Below are 20072 nucleotides of genomic sequence, written 5' to 3' on the forward strand. Positions count from 1 at the left end.
CCTTTATATGGCAATACTTCCATATGCCTCTTGGAATCCGCATCACCTGACCACTGTCGCGTCCATAAACTTCTTCTGGCAGATATGGACATCGCGCTTACTCTTGATGCTAGAGTACAAACATCCCTCTGAGCATCTCGCATATAAAGGAAAGCATCCTTTAATTGCTCTAGAGTCAATAAAATACTGTCCCTATCCAGGGTATCAATATTTTCAGTCAGAGAATCCAACCACACTACCCCAGCACTGCACATCCAGGCTGAGGCTATTGCCGGTCGCAGTATAACACCAGTATGTGTGTATATACTCTTCAGTGTAGTTTCCAGCCTCCTATCTGCTGGATCCTTGAGGGCGGCCGTATCAGGAGACGGCAACGCCACTTGCTTTGATAAACGTGTGAGCGCCTTATCCACCCTAGGGGGTGTTTCCCAGCGCGCCCTAACCTCTGGTGGGAAAGGGTATAATGCCAATAACTTCTTGGAAATTAGCAGTTTTCTATCGGGGTTAACCCACGCTTCATCACACACGTCATTCAATTCCTCTGATTCTGGAAAAAATACAGGTAGTTTTTTCACCCCCCACATAATACCCCTTTTTAAGGTACCAGCAGTATCAGAGATCTGCAAAGCCTCCTTCATTGCCGTGATCATATAACGTGTGGCCCTATTGGAAAATACGTTTGTTTCTTCACCGTCGACACTAGATTCATCTGTGTCGGTACCCGTGTCGACTGACTGAGGTAAAGGACGTTTTACAGCCCCTGACGGTGTCTGAGACGCCTGAACCGGTACTAACTGGTTTGCCGGGCGTCTTATTTCGTCAACTGACTTTTGTAATGTGCTGACATTATCACGTAATTCCATAACTAAAGCCATCCATTCCGGTGTCGACTCCCTAGGGGGTGACATTACCATCATCGGCAATTGCTCTGCCTCCACACCAACATCGTCCTCATACATGTCGACACACACGTACCGACACACAGCAGCCACACAGGGAATGCTCTAATCGAAGACAGGACCCCCTAGCCCTTTGGGGAGACAGAGGGAGAGTTTGCCAGCACACACCAAAAGCGCTATAAATGTATATAAACAACCCTAGAAGGTGTTGTTTACTATATATGCGCTCTTAATATATAAATATCGCCAATTTATGCCCCCCTTCTCTTTGTTACCCTGTTTCTGTAGTGCAGTGCAGGGGAGAGACCTGGGAGCCTTCCTCACCAGCGGAGCTGAGCAGGAAAATGGCGCTGAGTGCTGAGGAGAATAAGCTCCGCCCCTTTTTCGGCGGGCTTTTCCCCGGTTTTTAAGAAACTGGCCTGGGTTAAAATACATACATATAGCCTTAATGGCTATATGTGATGTATTTATTTTGCCACTAAAGGTAATTATATTGCTGCCCAGGGCGCCCCCAGCAGCGCCCTGCACCCTCCGTGACTGAGTCAGTGAGCCGTGTGACAACAATGGCGCACAGCTGCCGTGCTGTGCGCTACCTTCAAGAAGACTGAGGAGTCTTCTGCCGCCTGCTTTCCGGACCTCCGTTCTGCCGTCTCTTCAGCGTCTGTAAGGGGGATCGGCGGCGCGGCTCCGGGACGAACCCCAGGCTGACCTGTGTTCCGACTCCCTCTGGAGCTAAGTGTCCAGTAGCCTAAGACTCCAATCCATCCTGCACGCAGGTGAGTTGGAAATCTCTCCCCTAAGTCCCTCGATGCAGTGATCCTGTTGCCAGCAGGAATCACTGAGATTGAAACCTAAAAAAAAACTTTTCTAAACAGCTCTTTAGGAGAGCCACCTAGATTGCACCCTCTCGGACGGGCACAAAAACCTAACTGAGGCTTGGAGGAGGGTCATAGGGGGAGGAGCCAGTACGCACCATGTGACCTAAAAGCTTTTTTAGATGTGCCCTGTCTCCTGCGGAGCCCGCTATTCCCCATGGTCCTGACGGAGTCCCAGCATCCACTAGGACGTTAGAGAAAATCCTATATTCTCTTACGTCCTAGAGGATGGTGGGGTCCACATTAGTACCATGGGGATGTACCAAAGCTCCCAGTAAGAGAGGGAGACCGCGGAGGCTCCTGCAGAACCGATTGACCAAACTTAAAGTCCTCAGAGGCCAAAGTATCGAACTTGTAGAACTTAGCAAACGCGTTTGACCCTGACCAAGTAGCCGCTCGGCAAAGTTGTAAAGCCAAGACCCCCCGGGCAGCCGCCCAGGAAGAACCCACTTTACGAGTAGAGTGAGCCTGAACAGATTTCGGACACTGCAAGCCTGCCGTAGAATAAGCATGCTGGATAGTACACCTGGTCAACCGAGAAACCGTCTGCTTAGAAGCAGGACACCCAACCTTATTGGGATCATACAGGACAAACAGAGCGTCCGACTTTCTGTGACGAGAAGTTCTCTTCACATAAATCTTCAAAGCCCTCACAACTTCCAAGGACTTTGAGGTAAATGAGGAGTCAGTAGCCACTGGCATCACAATAGGTTGGTCGATATGAAAAGCCGACAACCTTCGGAAGAAACTGCTGACGCGTCCTGAGCTCAGCTCTATCTTCATGGAAAATCAAGTAGAGGCTCTTGCAAGACAATGCCCCCAATTCCGACACACGTCTAGCAGATGCCAATGCCAATAGTGTGACCGCCTTCCAAGTAAGAAACTTGACCTCAACCTCCTGTAAAGGCTCAAACCAATTCGACTGCAGGAACTGCAGCACCACATTAAGATCCCAAGGTGCCGTAGGAGGCACAAAGGGAGACTGTATGTGCAGAACCCCTTTCAAGAAAGTCTGAACCTCAGGGAGGGCATCCAATTGTTTCTGGAAGAAAATGGACAAGGCCGAAATCTGGACTTTTATAGAGCCCAAGCGGAGGCCAACATCCACACCTGTTTGCAGAAAGAGGTGAAACCGCCCAAGTTGAAACTCCACCATAGGAAATTTCTTGGATTCACACCAAGACACGTACTTTTTCCAAATGCGATGGTAATGCTAACACGTTACTCCTTTCCTAGCCTGTATCAGGGTAGGAATAACACTTTTCGGAATACCCTTCCGAGCTAAGATCTGGCGTTCCACCTCCATGCTGTCAAATGTAGCCGTGGTAAGTCTTGATAAGCGAATGGCCCCTGTTGCAGCAGGTCCTCGCGAAGAGGAAAAGGCCTCAGATCTGCCAGCAGTAACTCCAGAAGATCCGCGTACCAAGCCCTTCTTGGCCAGTCCGGAGCAATGAGGATCGCCTGAACTCTTCTTCTTTTTATTAATTTGAGAGCCCTTGGGATGAGTGGAAGTGGAGGGAATACATACACTGACTTGAACACCCACGGAGTCACCAGGGCGTCCACCGCCACTGCCTGTGGGTCTCTCGACCTGGAACAGTACCTCCGAAGCTTCTTGTTGATGCGAGAGGCCATCATGTCTATTTGAGGTACACCCCAAAGACCTGTCACCTCCGCGAACACCTCCGGGTGGAGGCCCCACTCTCCTGGATGGAGATAGTGTCTGCTGAGGAAGTCCGCTTCCCAGTTGTCCACTCCCGGAATGAAGATTTCTGACAGCGCCACCGCGTGCTTTTCTTCCCAGAGGAAAATTCTTGTTACCTCTGACATTGCAGCTCTGCTCTTCGTTCAGCCCTGTCGGTTTATGTAGGCCACCGTTGTTACACTGTCCGACTGAACTTGAATGGTCTTAACTTTTAGAAGATGTGCAAATTGTAGAAGACCGTTGTACACGGCCCTTAGTTCCAGAATGTTTATCGGAAGGATGGATTTCAGACTTGACCACCTTCCTTGGAAGTTTTCCCCTTGGGTGACTGCTCCCCAACCTCTTAGACTAGCATCCGTGGTTAAAAGGATCCAATTCTGAATCCCAAACCTGCGGCCCTCCAGTAGGTGAGAAGTTTGCAGCCACCAGAGGAGCGAGATTCTGGCTTTCAGCGACAGACTTATCTTCTGGTGCATGTGAAGATCAGATCCCGAACATTTGTCCAGGAGATCCAGTTGGAAGGACCATGCATGAAATCTTCTGTACTGTAGAGCCTCGTAGGAGGCCACCATCTTCCCCAGAAGGCGAATGCACTGATGAACTGACACCAGGGCTGGCTTCAGGACATCCCGAACCATTGTTTGAATCACCAACGCTTTCTTCTCCGGTAGAAACACCCTCTGTACTTCCGTGTCGAGGATAATCCCCAGGATGTACAGTCTCCTTGTCAGCTCCAAATGCGCAGTTGAGTCGAGAGAGCAATGCTCTGTAACAACTTCTCCCTGGAAGACGCTTTTATCAGCAGATCATCCAGATAAGGAATTATGTTCACACCCTGCTTGCAGAGGAGTAGCATCATCTCCGCCATGACCTTGGTGATCACCCTCAGTGCCGTGGAGAGGCCAAACGGCAGTGCCTGCAATTGATAGTGACAGTCCAGCAGCGCAAATCTTAGAAAAGCCTGGTGAGGTGGCCAAAACGGAATGTGAAGGTACGCATCCTTGATATCCAGGGATACCAGGAATTCCCCATCCTCCAGACCTGCGATCACCGCTCTCAGAGACTCCATCTTGAATTTGAATTCCCTCAAGTAAGGGTTCAATGACTTTAGGTTCAAACCGAACCAAACCGTCCGATTTTGGTACCCCAAACAGGTTTGAGTAATAACCTTTGTTTATTAGGTGAGGCGGAACTGGAACAATGACATTTGACTTTAGCAACTTTTGAATGGCTTCCTGTAGGATAGCACTTTCTGTCAGCGAAGCTGGTAAGCCTGATTTGAAGAATCTGTGAGGTGGGAGTTCTTGAAACTCCTGTCTGTACCCCTGGGTAACAATATCCTGTACCCAGGGATCCAGGCATGAGGATGCCCAGACATGACTGAAGTTTCTTAGTCTTGCTCCCACCTGCCCAATCTCCAGGTTGGGAGGTCCACCGTCATGCCGAGGATTTTGAGGAAGCAGAACCAGGTTTCTGTTTCTGGGAACCTGTTGGTGCAGGTTTTCTGGATTTCCCCCGACCTCCTCTAAAGAAAGTGGAGGTGGGTTTGGATTTTTTTTTTTAACTTTCACGGTCCGAAAGAACTGCATAGTAGATGTAGGATAAGATTTCTTAGTCGATGGTGTTGTAGAGGGAAGAAAAGTTGACTTACCCGCAGTTGCCGTGGAGATCCACGCATCTAGTGCATCCCCAAACAGAGCGTGACCTGCGAAGGGTAGGTTCTAAACACTTTTCTTGGAGTCTGCATCCGCAGACCATTGGCGCAGCCAGAGTCCTCACATTAAGATGTCCAAGGTCCTTCATGGCTTCCACCATGAAACCTGCAGAATACTGTATGTGACTTAACAACAATTCAATGTCACTTCTATCCATAGAATCTAATTCCTGTAGTAAAGTGCCTGACCACTTTACTATGACTTTAGAAATCCATGCACAAGCAATAGTGGGTCTTAAAGCTACGCCATTAGCAGTGTATAATGATTTGAGTGTAGTCTCAATCTTGCGGTCAGCCGGCTCTTTTAAAGCGGTGGACCCAGGGACAGGTAAAACCACCTTTTTAGACAACCTAGATACAGAAGCGTCTACTACAGGCGGGTTTTCCCACTTTTTCCTGTCCTTCTCAGGAAAAAGAAAAGCAATGAGAACCCTCTTTGGGATCTGGAACTTTTTCTCCGGGTCTTCCCAGGATTTTCAAACAGTGCGTTTAATTCCTTAGATGCAGGGAATGTAAGGGAGGTTTTCTTATTGTCTGTAAAATAAGCTTCCTCTACCTGCTCAGGTACCTTATCAGTAATGTGTAAAATGTCCCTAATAGCCTCAATCATGAGTTGCACCCCCTTCGCAAGGGACGCGTCTCCACCATGTATATCCCCATCACCGTCCCCTGTATCAGAGTCGGTATCCGTGTCAGCTTGCATTATCTGGGCAAGAGCACGCTTCTTTGGGTATATAATGGGGGATTTTGATGAGGTAGTGGGAGCAGAATATGACAAAACCTCAACAGACTTTCTTAAAACCTGTGTTTCAGTCTCATTTTGACCAATCCGAGATGAAATCTGGGACATCATTCGCCTAATAGAATCCACCCAAGGGGTTTCGGATTCAGAAGGCTGAGACAATATATTAGTCTTGAGTGAAAGGGGATAGACTCTTCAGGAGAAGATACACACTCTGCAGCACAAGACACAGAGTTCGTAGACATGTTTATGTGAGCTATAGAAATAAACACACACACACACACACACACAGGAAAAATAAGAATTTACTTACCGATAATTCTATTTCTCGGAGTCCGTAGTGGATGCTGGGGTTCCTGAAAGGACCATGGGGGATAGCGGCTCCGCAGGAGACAGGGCACAAAAAAGTAAAGCTTTTACCAGATCAGGTGGTGTGCACTGGCTCCTCCCCCTATGACCCTCCTCCAGACTCCAGTTAGGTACTGTGCCCGGACGAGCGTACACAATAAGGGAGGCAATTTGAATCCCGGGTAAGACTCATACCAGCCACACCAATCACACCGTACAACTTGTGATCTAAACCCAGTTAACAGTATGGTAACAGAAAGAGCCTCTTAAAGATGGCTCCTTAACAATATAACCCGAATTTGTTACAATAACTATGTACAGTATTGCAGATAATCCGCACTTGGGATGGGCGCCCAGCATCCACTACGGACTCCGAGAAATAGAATTATCGGTAAGTAAATTCTTATTTTCTCTATCGTCCTAAGTGGATGCTGGGGTTCCTGAAAGGACCATGGGGATTATACCAAAGCTCCCAAACGGGCGGGAGAGTGCGGATGACTCTGCAGCACCGAATGAGAGAATTCCAAGTCCTCTTTTGCCAGGGTATCAAATTTGTAGAATTTTACAAACGTGTTTTCCCCCGACCACGTAGCTGCTCGGCAGAATTGTAATGCCGAGACCCCTCGGGCAGCCGCCCAAGATGAGCCCACCTTCCTTGTGGAATGGGCCTTAACAGATTTAGGCTGTGGCAGGCCTGCCACAGAATGAGCAAGTTGAATTGTGTTACAAATCCAACGAGCAATCGTCTGCTTAGAAGCAGGGGCACCCAACTTGTTGGGTGCATATAGTATCAACAGCGAGTCAGATTTTCTGACTTCAGCCGTCCTTGAAATGTATATTTTTAAGGCTCTGACAACGTCCAACAACTTGGAGTCCTCCAAGTCGCCAGTGGCCGCAGGCACCACAATAGGTTGGTTCAGGTGAAACGCTGATACCACCTTAGGGAGAAAATGCGGACGAGTCCTCAGTTCTGCCCTATCCGAATGGAAGATTAGATAAGGGCTTTTATAAGATAAAGCCGCCAATTCAGATACTCTCCTGGCGGAAGCCAGGGCCAGTAACATAGTCACTTTCCATGTGAGATATTTAAAATCCACCTTTTTCAATGGTTCAAACCAATGGGATTTGAGGAAATCTAAAACTACATTTAGATCCCACGGTGCCACCGGAGGCACCACAGGAGGCTGTATATGCAGTACTCCTTTAACAAAAGTCTGTACCTCAGGAACTGAGGCCAATTCTTTTTGGAAGAATATTGACAGGGCCGAAATTTGAACCTTAATAGATCTCAATTTGAGACCCATAGACAATCCTGATTGTAGGAAATGTAGGAAACGACCCAGTTGAAATTCCTCCGTCGGAACACTCCGATCCTCGCACCACGCGACATATTTTCGCCAAATGCGGTGATAATGTTTCGCGGTGACTTCCTTCCTTGCCTTAATCAAGGTAGGAATGACTTCTTCTGGAATGCCTTTCCCTTTTAGGATCTGGCGTTCAACCGCCATGCCGTCAAACGCAGCCGCGGTAAGTCTTGAAAGAGACAGGGACCCTGTTGTAGCAGGTCCCTTCTCAGAAGTAGAGGGCACGGGTCGTCCGTGACCAACTCTTGAAGTTCCGGGTACCAAGTCCTTCTTGGCCAATCCGGAGCCACTAGTATTGTTCTTACTCCTCCTCACCGTATAATCTTCAATACCTTTGGTATGAGAGGCAGAGGAGGAAACACATATACTGATTTGTACACCCAAGGTGTTACCAGTGCGTCCACAGCTATTGCCTGTGGATCTCTTGACCTGGCGCAATACTTGTCCAGTTTCTTGTTGAGGCGAGACGCCATCATGTCTACCATTGGTCTTTCCCAACAGTTTACTAGCATGTGGAAGACTTCTGGATGAAGACCCCCCTCTCCCGGGTGAATATCGTGTCTGCTGAGGAAGTCTGCTTCCCAGTTGTCCACGCCCGGGAAGAACACTGCTGACAGTGCTATTACGTGATTCTCCGCCCAGCGAAGAATCTTGGTAGCTTCTGCCATTGCACTCCTGCTTCTTGTGCCGCCCTGTCTGTTTACATGGGCGACCGCCGTGATGTTGTCCGACTGAATCAACACCGGTTTTCCTTGCAGGAGTGGTTCCGCCTGGCTTAGAGCATTTTAGATTGCTCTTAGTACCAGAATGTTTATGTGAAGAGACTTTTCCAGGTTCGTCCATACCCCCTGGAAGTTTCTTCCTTGTGTGACTGCTCCCCAACCTCTCAGGCTGGCGTCCGTGGTCACCAGGATCAAATCCTGTATGCCGAATCTGCGGCCCTCCAATAGATGAGCCTTTTGCAACCACCACAGAAGATATACCCTTGTCCTTGGCGACAGGGTTATTCGCAGGTGCATCTGAGGATGCGACCCTGACCATTTGTCCAACAGATCCCTTTGGAAAATTCTTGCATGGAATCTGCCGAATGGAATTGCTTCGTAAAAAGCCACCATTTTTCCCAGGACTCTTGTGCATTGATGTACAGACACCTTTCCTGGTTTTAGGAGGTTCCTGACAGGTCGGATAACTCCTTGGCTTTTTCCTCGGGAAGAAAAACCTTTTTCTGAACCGTGTCCAGAATCATCCCTAGGAACAGCAGACGTATCGTCGGAAAACAGCTGCGATTCTTGGAATATTTAGAATCCAGTCGTGCCGTCGAAGAACTACTTTAGATAGTGCTCTTCCGACCTCCAACTGTTCTCTGGAACTTGCCCTTTTTAGGTCGTGCAAGTAAGGGATAATTTAGATGCCTTTTTTTCTTTGAAGAAACATCTTTTCGGCCATTACCTTGGTAAAAAGGCCCGGGGTGCCGTGGATAATTCAAACGGCATCGTCTGAAACTGATATTGACAGTTCTGTACCACGAACCAGAGGTACCCTTGATGAGAAGGACAAAATTTGGACATGGAGGTAATCCTTGATGTCCAGGGACACCATATAGTCCCCTTTTTTCCGGTTCGCTATCACTGCTCTGAGTGACTTTATCTCGATTTGAACCTTTTATGTAAGTGTTCAAAACATTTTAGATTTAGACTATGTGTCACCAAGCCGTCTGGCTTCAGTACCACAATATAGTGTGGAAAAATAATACCCTTTTCCTTGTCGTAGGAGGGGTACTTTGATTATCACCTGCTGGATATACAGCTTGTGAATTGTTTCCAATGCTGCCTCCCTGTCGGAGGGAGCCGTTGGTAAAGCAGACTTCAGGAACCTGCGAGGAGAAGATGTCTCGACTCTCCAATCTTTACCCCTGGGATAATACTCGTACGATCTAGGGGTCAACTTGCGAGTGATCCCACTGCGCCCTGAGACTCTTGAGACTACCCCCCCACCTTGAGTCCGCTTGCACGGCCCCAGCGTCATGCTGAGGACTTGGCAGACGCGGTGGAGGGCTTCTTTTCCTGGGAAAGGGCTGCCTGCTGCAGTCTACTTCCCTTACCTCTATGTCTGGGCAGATATGACTGGCCTTTTGCCTGCATGCCCTCATGGGAAAGGAAAGATTGAGGCTGAAAAGACGGTGTCTTTTTTAGCTGAGATGTAACTTGGGGTAAAAAAGGTTGGATTTCCCAGCTGTTGCTGTGGTCCCCAGGTCCGATGGACCGACCCCCAAATAACTCCTTCCCTTTATACAGCAATACTTCCATCTGCCGTATGGGATCTGTATCACCTGACCACTGTCGTGTCCCTGACATCTTCTGGGAGATATGGACAACGCACTTATCTTGATGCCAGAGAGCAAATATCCCTCTGTGCATCTCACATACATATATATAGAATGCATCCTATTAAATGCTGTACATGAATAAAATATTTTCAGTCAGGGAATCCGACCAAGCCAACCCAGCACTGCATCTCCAGGCTGATGGCGATCGCTGGTCGCAGTATAACCACCGTATGTGTGTATATACTTTTTAGGATATTTTTCCAGCTTCCTATCAGCTGGCTCCTTGAGGGCGGCCGTATCTGGAGACGGTAACGCCACTTGATAAGCGTGTGAGCGCCTTATCACCCTAAGGGGTGTTTCCCAACGTACCCTAATTTCTGGCGGGAAAGGGTATAACGCCAATATTTGCTATCGGGGTAACCCTACGCATCATCACACACTTCATTTTATTTTATCTGATTCAGGAAAAACTACAGGTAGTTTTTTCACTCCCACATAATACCCTTTCTTGTGGTACTTGTAGTATCAGAAACACGTAACACCTCCTTCATTGCCCTTAACGTGTGGCCCTAATGAGAAATACGTTTGTTTATTCACCGTCGACACTGTATTCAGTGTCCGTGTCTGTGTCGACCGACTGAGGTAAATGGGCGTTTTTTTAAAAAACCCCTGACGGTGTTTCTGAGACGCCTGGACCGGTCCTAATAGATTGTCGGCCGTCTCATGTCGTCAACCGACCTTGCAGCGTGTTGACATTCTCACGTAATTCTCTAAATAAGCCATCCATTCCGGTGTCGACTCCCTAGAGAGTGACATCACCATTACAGGCAATTTCTCCGCCTCCTCACCAACATCGTCCTCATACATGTCGACACACACGTACCGACACACAGCACACACACCGGGAATGCTCTGACAGAGGACAGGACCCACTAGCCCTTTGGGGAGACAGAGGGAGAGTCTGCCAGCACACACCAAAAACGCTATAATTATATAGGGACAACCTTATATAAGTGTTTCTCCCTTATAGCATCTTTTATATATATACAATATCGCCAAAATCAGTGCCCCCCCTCTCTGTTTTAACCCTGTTTCTGTAGTGCAGTGCAGGGGAGAGCCTGGGAGCCTTCTCTCCAGCTTTTCTGTGAGAGAAAATGGCGCTGTGTGCTGAGGATATAGGCCCCGCCCCTTTTTCGGCGGGCTCGTCTCCCGCTATTTTTGAAGTTAGGCAGGGGTTAAATATCTCCATATAGCCTCTGTGGGCTATATGTGAGGTATTTTTTGCCTCTAATAAGGTTTTTATTTGCCTCTCAGAGCGCCCCCCCCAGCGCTCTGCACCCTCAGTGACTGTTGTGTGAAGTGTGCTGAGAGGAAAATGGCGCACAGCTGCAGTGCTGTGCGCTACCTTTATGAAGACTCAGGAGTCTTCAGCCGCCGATTTTGGACCTCTTCTCTCTTCAGCGTCTGCAAGGGGGCCGGCGGCGCGGCTCCGGTGACCATCCAGGCTGTACCTGTGATCGTCCCTCTGGAGCTAGTGTCCAGTAGCCAAGCAGCAAATCCACTCTGCACGCAGGTGAGTTCACTACTTCTCCCCTAAGTCCCTCGTTGCAGTGATCCTGTTGCCAGCAGGACTCACTGTAAAGTAAAAAACCTAAGCTAAACTTTCTCTAAGCAGCTCTTTAGGAGAGCCACCTAGATTGCACCCTTCTCGTTCGGGCACAAAATCTAACTGGAGTCTGGAGGAGGGTCATAGGGGGAGGAGCCAGTGCACACCACCTGATCTGGTAAAAGCTTTACTTTTTTGTGCCCTGTCTCCTGCGGAGCCGCTATCCCCCATGGTCCTTTCAGGAACCCCAGCATCCACTTAGGACGATAGAGAAATGCAGATAGTTTCCCCCAGAGCAACTTCAGTGAGACAAAGAGTATTTGCAGCCAGCCACACAGCGCCCCAGTAGGCAGTTATACACTAACGGACGGCGCTGACTGAATAACCTTAATAGGATTACACAGTTAAAAGAACACTCTCCCCCCTTGTCTATAACCCTTGGTACCGGAGAGGTATTGGAGTTATGTGGAGGCAGCGCTCCCCGTCAGCGTTCTCAGTGTGACCTGCAGGGAGAAAATGGCACTGGTGAGATGCTGGATCCGCTCTGAGGAGAAGCCCCACCCCCTGTAATGGTGCGTCTTCCTGCTTCCACTGATTATACTGGCCTGAGGTGATTTAGCTACTAACAGTGGGATTAGCCCGTGTTAGCATAGTGACCAGTTGTAGGGTATTTGCGCTGGCCCAGGGCGCCCCTCACAGCGCAGCACAACAAGTACCGCTGAGCCCTTTGGAGCGCAGCCTGTCAGAGCTGCGCTCCTACCCTTGTGCCGCCATTCCCGCCGGCGACCCGCTTCCCGGGGTGCCGGCGTCATACTCTTCTATCTTCGACTCTGTTAGGGGGTGGCGGCCGTGCTGCGGGAGTGAGCGGTCGCCTTGGAGGCTTGCGATCATCACCCTCAGGAGCCCAGTGTCCTGTCATCGGAGATAGAGAACCATTAACCTCTAGGGTTGGTTCCTACTCCCCCCCCCCCCCCCCCCCAAGTCCCACGAAGCAGGGAGGCTGTTGCCAGAAGCCTCCCTGTACCTAATTTTTTTTTTTTTTAAACAATAAAACTAGAAAAACTCCTAGGAGCTCCCCTAGCTGTGACCGGCTCCACCGGGCACATTTTCTAAACAGAGTCTGGTAGGAGGGGCATAGAGGGAGGAGCCAGCCCACACTATTAAACTCTTAAAGTGCCCAAAGCCCCCAAGGGACCCATCTATACCCCATGGTACTAATGTGGACCCCAACATCCTCTAGGACGAGAAGAGAAAAGGTGTTTTTGGACAACGCGCTTACTAAAACCTGCCTCCCTGTTAACAGACTGAGCCAGCTCACACTAAAGCTTATGGAAGTGGAGGACACACTACTCTCAATAAGATTATGCTGCATAAAAAATGAGCAGGGCAGCGCTTGAATGTCAGGGTGGAGTGCAAACAATCTACATCAGGGGCGGCCAAACAGTCGATCGCGATCCGCCGCCCATCCATACGAGCAAGGAGAGCGCAGCGCGCGCCTCTCCTGCCTGCAGCCCTGCCCCTCAGTCTGGTCTCCGACAGTGACGGCGGAGTGTATAGCTCAAATCAGGTGCCGGTTCGTTAGCCAATCAGAGCTTGCGGACCGGCGCCTGATTTGAGATATACACGCTGCCGTCAACGCCGGAGACCAGACTGAGAGGCAGGGCGGCAGGCAGGCGAAGCGCGCGCTGCGCTCTCCAAACAGCAGCAAAACGGTGAGCAGCACTATGGGGACATATCTGGCACTGTGGGCACATGGCACAGTGGGGACATATCTGGCACTGTGGGGGCATATCTGTATCTGGCACTGTGGAGTCATATGTGGCACTGTGGAGTCATATGTGGCACTGTGGGGGCATATCTGTATCTGTCACTGTGGGGTCATGTGTGGCACTGTGGGGGCATATCTGGCACTGTGGGGGCATATCTGTATCTGGCACTGTGAGGGCATATCTAGCACTGTGGGGGCATATCTGTATCTGGCACTGTGGGCACATGGCACTGTGGTGGCATATCTGTATCTGGCACTGTGGGGTCATATCTGTATCTGGCACATCTAGCACTGTGGGCACATGGCACTGTGGGGGCATATCTGTATCTGGCACTGTGAGGGCATACCTAGCACTGTGGGCACATGGCACTGTGGGGGCATATCTGTATCTGGTACTGTGGGCACATGGCACTGTGGTGGCATATCTGTATCTGGCACTGTGGGGTCATATGTGGCACTGTGGGGGCTTATCTGTATCTGGCACTGTGGGTCATAAGTGGCACTGTGGGGTCATATCTAGCACTGTGGGCACATGGCATTGTGGGGGCATATGTGTATCTGGCACTGTGGGGGCATGTGTGTTTGAGGTTTTTACCTGTGGGGGCCAATGTGTTATTTCTGTCACTGTGCAGCAAGGCTACGTCCCTTTTTCTGTTACACCACGCCCACTTTTTTGTTATGCCACGCCCCTATTATCCCACCTAGGTAGATCACAAAAGCTTTTCAGCTTTCAAAGTAGATCACCGGCTCCAAAAGTCTGGCCACCCCTGATCTACATCATGGAAAAGAGGATAATTGATGTAACTACAAAAAGGTTATAGAGCTGAACTCTCTCTTAAATGGATGAAATAGTACTGGTAATAGGTACATCTGCTCCCGTGTGCCCTAATAATTACAGACCTCATACAACAGTGTCTGAAAGTCTCTATACTTCCAGACTACCAACGATGATGAGATCTTAAAAGTTCCACATGCCTGCAGGATTTCAGCTCTGCTGCAAGTTTCCTTTGGAACAATCTCCCCAATACCCTCCAAAACTCACAACAATACATATAGGGGTATATTCAATTGAAGTCGAAAACTGCCGTCTGTTGAAAAGACGGCAGTTTTCGACTTTTTAAGGTTGAATCTTGATTTGACCTATTCAATATTTTCCTAAATTCTTCGACAAGTCGATAAATTCGACTTGTCGAAAAGCACGTGGATCGGCGGAATAACTGCCGATCCACGTGCTTGTGTCGAAAACAGGGCCAAAACCGACAGGTTTTGGCCCCCTTTTCAACCATCTCAATGACCATCAAAATGATGTCGGACTGAGATGCGGACCCAGAGGAGGAGAGCCGCAGGGAGACGGGGGACAGCTGGCGGGCATACAGGGAGATCAGCGCTACAGTAGCGCTGCAGCAGGGGGTCACACAGCCGTGCCGCTCATGGCAGCTTCCACCCGGCTCCAGCACTCTGCTGTAGCGCTGATCTTCCCTGTATGCCCGCCGGCTGTCCCCCCGCGGCTCGCCCCCCTTCTCCTCCTCTGCGTCCCAACTCAATTCGACTTGAAAAAGTCGAATTAAGATGGGATTGAATAGGGGTTGTCGGATCCATTCTGACAAATACATGTCGGAATGGATCCGACTTTAATTGAATATACCCCTTAATCTGTCTCCTAGCATTTTTCTTGGTAAGAAGTTTATGAACACCATAATGTTCTCAGTGATAAAATATCGACACACTATTTTAGGGTTAGGCATCAATTAGGGTTAAGCTGGGTGCACACTACACAATGTGTAATGGTACCTTTGACCACTCTGCATGACCATCATGTAGTGTGTGCTGCCAATCTGTCTTTCCACACATTGTTCTCACATCATGCCATTTTATAATCTGTATGTCAGATGGAATAATGCGATATACAATGCAGTAACATTATCAGAGCGTTTCGCCTCATGTGTGTACTCAGCTTTAGAGAGTTAGGGTTAGGCTTAGAGTAAGATTGAAAGGGAAAGCCCATTGTCGATATACTGACATTCTGGCAATGTAAATATTATATCAGTGTCGACACCTTGAATGATGACATTCAGAACATGTCGACACTATGCAGTCAACATCATGAATGTTGACAACTATACCACATTTATTTTCTTGCCTAACACTACCGTTTACTTATAAATTTAACGTGAGATTTTGATAAAAAACATTCCTGGGGTAATCTAAAAGTAGCATACCTGATGAAGTTGTGGGCTAATCCATACCGAAACGCCTCAGCTAAACTCCTTTGCGACTACCACTGCATTGATTTTTATAAAATTGTCATCTTACTTATAGCAGACATAGGAAATTAAGCAAAAAAGTTAAAAATAACCATAACAAAAAATAAATAAATGCAACTTGAGTCGGAACTGCCGTCTAATCGGAAAGACGGCAGTTTCCCGACTTTTAGGTTGAATCATGATTCGGCCTATTCAATGGTGCTGCCAATTTTCTGACTTGTCGGAAAATACGTGGATCGGCGGATTAGCCGTGGATTCATGTGTTTTGTTGGATTTGCAGCCAAATCCGACAGGTTTTAGTCCCGTTTTCGACAACGTCAATCCGACTTTAAAAAAAGTCGGATTAGCTTTGTCGAAAATAGGCAAAACCAGTCGGATTTGCCCGCAAATTGAATACTGCATTGTCAGATCATCTCCGTCGGAAAGGATCAGACAAGCATTGAATGGACCCCTTAGCTTACATCAGCTTGATTGGACTTGAAACACAGTCCCAAACCTATTCTCAAAAATCACCCTCCCAAAAAAATAAAAACACGTTTAGTATAAACTTTCTATGTCAATTGTAATACACACTGAGTGTATGCACGTGGGTTAAGATTTCTGACATAAATAACCACATCTACATTATTAGTACCGAAGACAATCAAACGATCAAAGAGCCTGTGTTATTGTAGAAATAGGCATTACTTATTGAAATTAAAGGTGTATAATAATGTGAAGTATTGAAAATATTAACAAACCAATTTGTACATACATTTTTCAGCAGAATCCCATCTATAGTGTACATTAAAAGAATGCACTTGCGAAGTATGTATGACTTCACTATTGTTTCACAGTTTGGTCTGCGATACTTACCTAAATATTACTCTAGTCCAATCTGAGCCACACTTGAATCCCTGAGCGCTAATGACAAGCAGACAGATTTTGTTGTTAGTAGCAGAATAAAATATGATGTATTCTCATGTGTGCACACAAAGTCAACACAATAGTGCACAAAAATTAAAACCCCTCATTATGTACTCTACAGTCAAGAAAGACTAAATGAAAATAAACAAGAGCACATACCCTATACATTCTGTAAAGTGCACTGGCATTTTCAACCCTAGCATAGTGCACAAATAGGATTCTGAAATTAATAGCGTTTCCAATGACCCCTATACATGGGATGCGGTTAATTTACCGGCTGTTGGGATCCCGGCGTTCAGAAGACCAACGCTGGAACTCTGACAGCTGGGGAAATGGCGAGGTCAGAATACCTGACCGAAGCCCGGTATTCCCACTCAGGTGGTGGGCCACGCCACCACCCGAGGGGGAATATAATAGAGTGGTGAGAAAAGCTTGCCGCCGGGCACAATGTGTGGGTGGGATTCCGGCGTCTGTCGTCTGACCGCCAGGATTCTGACCGCCGGTAAATCATACCGAACACCTATACATATATGTGATGCTAGCCACCTCCATACACATTGCATTGTGTTTAACACAGGTCAAAAGAGAAATCCACTGACCTACTGAACACAAGTAAAAAGTTAACAGGTACAATTTTAGCGGCATTCAAACGTGCATTTTTAAAACACCAACAAAATGCTAGTGGGTATAAGGCCAACATAAGGATGAGATGATAGCAACTGAAACCATCTGTCAGTGCAAAACAGTTGTAGAAACATTGCATTTTCAGATTATAAAGTGACAAACATTACACTTTCATTTTACTTTGCAACACTGGGGCAGATGTATTAACCTGGAGAAGGCATAAGGAAGTGATAAACCAGTGATATGTGCAAGGTGATACACGCACCAGCCAATCAGCTCCAATATGTAAATTAACAGTTAGGATCTGATTGGCTGATGCCTTTATCACCTTGCACATATCACTGGTTTATCACTTCCTTATGCCTTCTGCAGGTTAATACATCTGCCCCACTGTATCTAAATGATGCTACACTATATTTAGAAGCAAAACGTTCATATAGTTATAGTTTTATAGCATGCCACATATTTCTCAGAATTTCAGGAGTCCATAGTGAAAAGGTTTTGAAACGAGCCCAGATAACGTGACTATGTATGCGTACAGAATGACATTCAGGTCTTAATTCTAAGTCGCAACTCAGGTCAGAATGCAGAAGTATTTCATATGGAATGCTAGAGCCATTACCTGCCCTTATTCTACTACGCACGGATCTCTGTGACTGCACTACTTCTGTCTGCTAGCACAACAATTATCACTAGTATTGGGTTCACTACGGCTGGCCGGCGGTCGGGCTCCCGGCGACCAGCATACCGGCGCCGGGAGGCCGACCGCCGGCTTACCGACAGTGTGGCGAGTGCAAATGAGCCCCTTGCGGGCTCGCTGCGCTCGCCACGCTACGGGCACGGTGGCGCGCTACGCGCCCCACACTATTTTATTCTCCCTCTATGGGGGTCGTGGACCCCCACGAGGGAAAATAAGTGTCGGTATGCCGGCTGTCGGTATACTGAGCGCCAGGAGCCCGACCGCCGGCATACAGAAGACCACCCCTAGTATTGGCTCGCAAGACTATACAACACACTAGGTGCAAGGATCCCTCGGAAATAGACATATGAATGACTCAGAATGGTGTAACTCTGGCTACACACCCACGATAATCCCATAAATACCCGAGATGCATCCAACTCCGCACTGCCCGGATGTGTATGTTTGCTATATAGCATAAGCAGGTTGCAAAAACTCACTAAATGCAGATGCATTCGGACCTGCGTACATCAGAATCAGGCCCTCATTCCATTATTAAACCTTTTTATATTCACTAAAAAGTTTTAATATGAAATGTGAAACCCAGAACAGCAAAATCCCTTTTATGAGCAATAGTTCACAGGACTGCCTATAAATCCATCCAGCAGATAATTGCTGGTAGACTGTATGCACACCAGCAGGTTCCCACATAAAATGGCTTTTTATCCCAAAAAAATAAATAAATAAATAATACATATATGGTGAATGACAAAAAAAAAAAGGATCCCTGCTGCTCTAGCACAAAACTGCCCAGGATTATGTTCCTCCCTGAAATGTAGCCACATTAAAAAAATAAGAATTTACTCACCGGTAATTCTATTTCTCGTAGTCCGTAGTGGATGCTGGGAACTCCGTAAGAACCATGGGGAATAGCGGGCCCCGAAGGAAGGAGGCTGGGCACTCTAGAAAGATTTATGACTACCTGGTGTGCACTGGCTCCTCCCACCATGACCCTCCTCCAAGCCTCAGTTAGGACACTGTGCCCGGACGAGCTGACATAATAAGGAAGGATTTTGAATCCCGGGTAAGACTCATACCAGCCACACCAATCACACCGTAACAACTCGTGATACTATATCCAGTTTTACAGTATGAAAACAACTGAGCCTCTCAACAGATGGCTCAACAATAACCCTTTAGTTAACAATAACTATTTACAAGTATTGCAGACAATCCGCACTTGGGATGGGCGCCCAGCATCCACTACGGACTACGAGAAATAGAATTACCGGTGAGTAAATTCTTATTTTCTCTGACGTCCTAGTGGATGCTGGGAACTCCGTAAGGACCATGGGGATTATACCAAAGCTCCCAAACGGGCGGGAGAGTGCGGTTGACTCTGCAGCACCGAATGAGAGAACTCCAGGTCCTCCTCAGCCAGGGTATCAAATTTGTAGAAATTTGCAAACGTGTTTGCCCCTGACCAAGTAGCTGCTCGGCAAAGTTGTAACGCAGAGACTCCTCGGGCAGCCGCCCAAGATGAGCCCACCTTCCTTGTGGAATGGGCATTTACAGATTTTGGCTGTGGCAGGCCTGCCACAGAATGTGCAAGCTGAATTGTACTACAAATCCAGCGAGCAATAGTCTGCTTAGAAGCAGGAGCACCCAGCTTGTTGGGTGCATACAGGATAAACAGCGAGTCAGATTTTCTGACTCCAGCCGTCCTGGAAACATATATTTTCAGGGCCCTGACAACGTCTAGCAACTTGGAGTCCTCCAAATCCCTAGTAGCCGCAGGCACCACAATAGGCTGGTTCAGGTGAAACGCTGACACCACCTTAGGGAGAAACTGGGGACGAGTCCTCAATTCTGCCCTATCCATATGGAAAATCAGATAAGGGCTTTTACATGATAAAGCCGCCAATTCTGACACTCGCCTTGCTGAAGCCAAGGCCAATAACATGACCACTTTCCACGTGAGATATTTCAGATCCACGGTTTTTAGTGGCTCAAACCAATGTGATTTTAAGAAACTCAACACCACGTTGAGATCACAAGGTGCCACAGGAGGCACAAACGGGGGCTGAATATGCAGCACTCCTTTCACAAATGTCTGAACTTAAGGTACTGAAGCTAGTTCTTTTTGAAAGAAAATCGACAGGGCCGAGATCTGTACTTTAATGGAGCCTAGTTTTAGGCCCATATTCACTCCTGCTTGCAGGAAATGCAGAAATCGACCTAGTTGAAATTCC

At 47.8% G+C, this 20072-nt stretch overlaps 1 protein-coding gene across 5 annotated transcripts in view; it reads right to left on the reverse strand.

Moving 5' to 3' along the window:
• Positions 1 to 20072, reverse strand: part of ATG16L1 (autophagy related 16 like 1) — a 211471-nt gene that overhangs the window by 19390 nt on the left and 172009 nt on the right. For all 5 annotated transcript variants that reach the window (XR_010175862.1, XM_063915718.1, XM_063915721.1 and 2 more), the window contains one exon: positions 16467 to 16514. Coding sequence is in view for 4 of the 5 variants with exons in the window: in XM_063915718.1 (XP_063771788.1) it covers positions 16467 to 16514 (48 nt within the window). In the remaining variant the exon portion in view is untranslated. The remainder of the gene's footprint in view (positions 1 to 16466; positions 16515 to 20072) is intronic.

This window comes from Pseudophryne corroboree, chromosome 4 (assembly GCF_028390025.1).
Source record: "Pseudophryne corroboree isolate aPseCor3 chromosome 4, aPseCor3.hap2, whole genome shotgun sequence".
In the NCBI taxonomy this organism is placed as follows: domain Eukaryota; kingdom Metazoa; phylum Chordata; class Amphibia; order Anura; family Myobatrachidae; genus Pseudophryne; species Pseudophryne corroboree.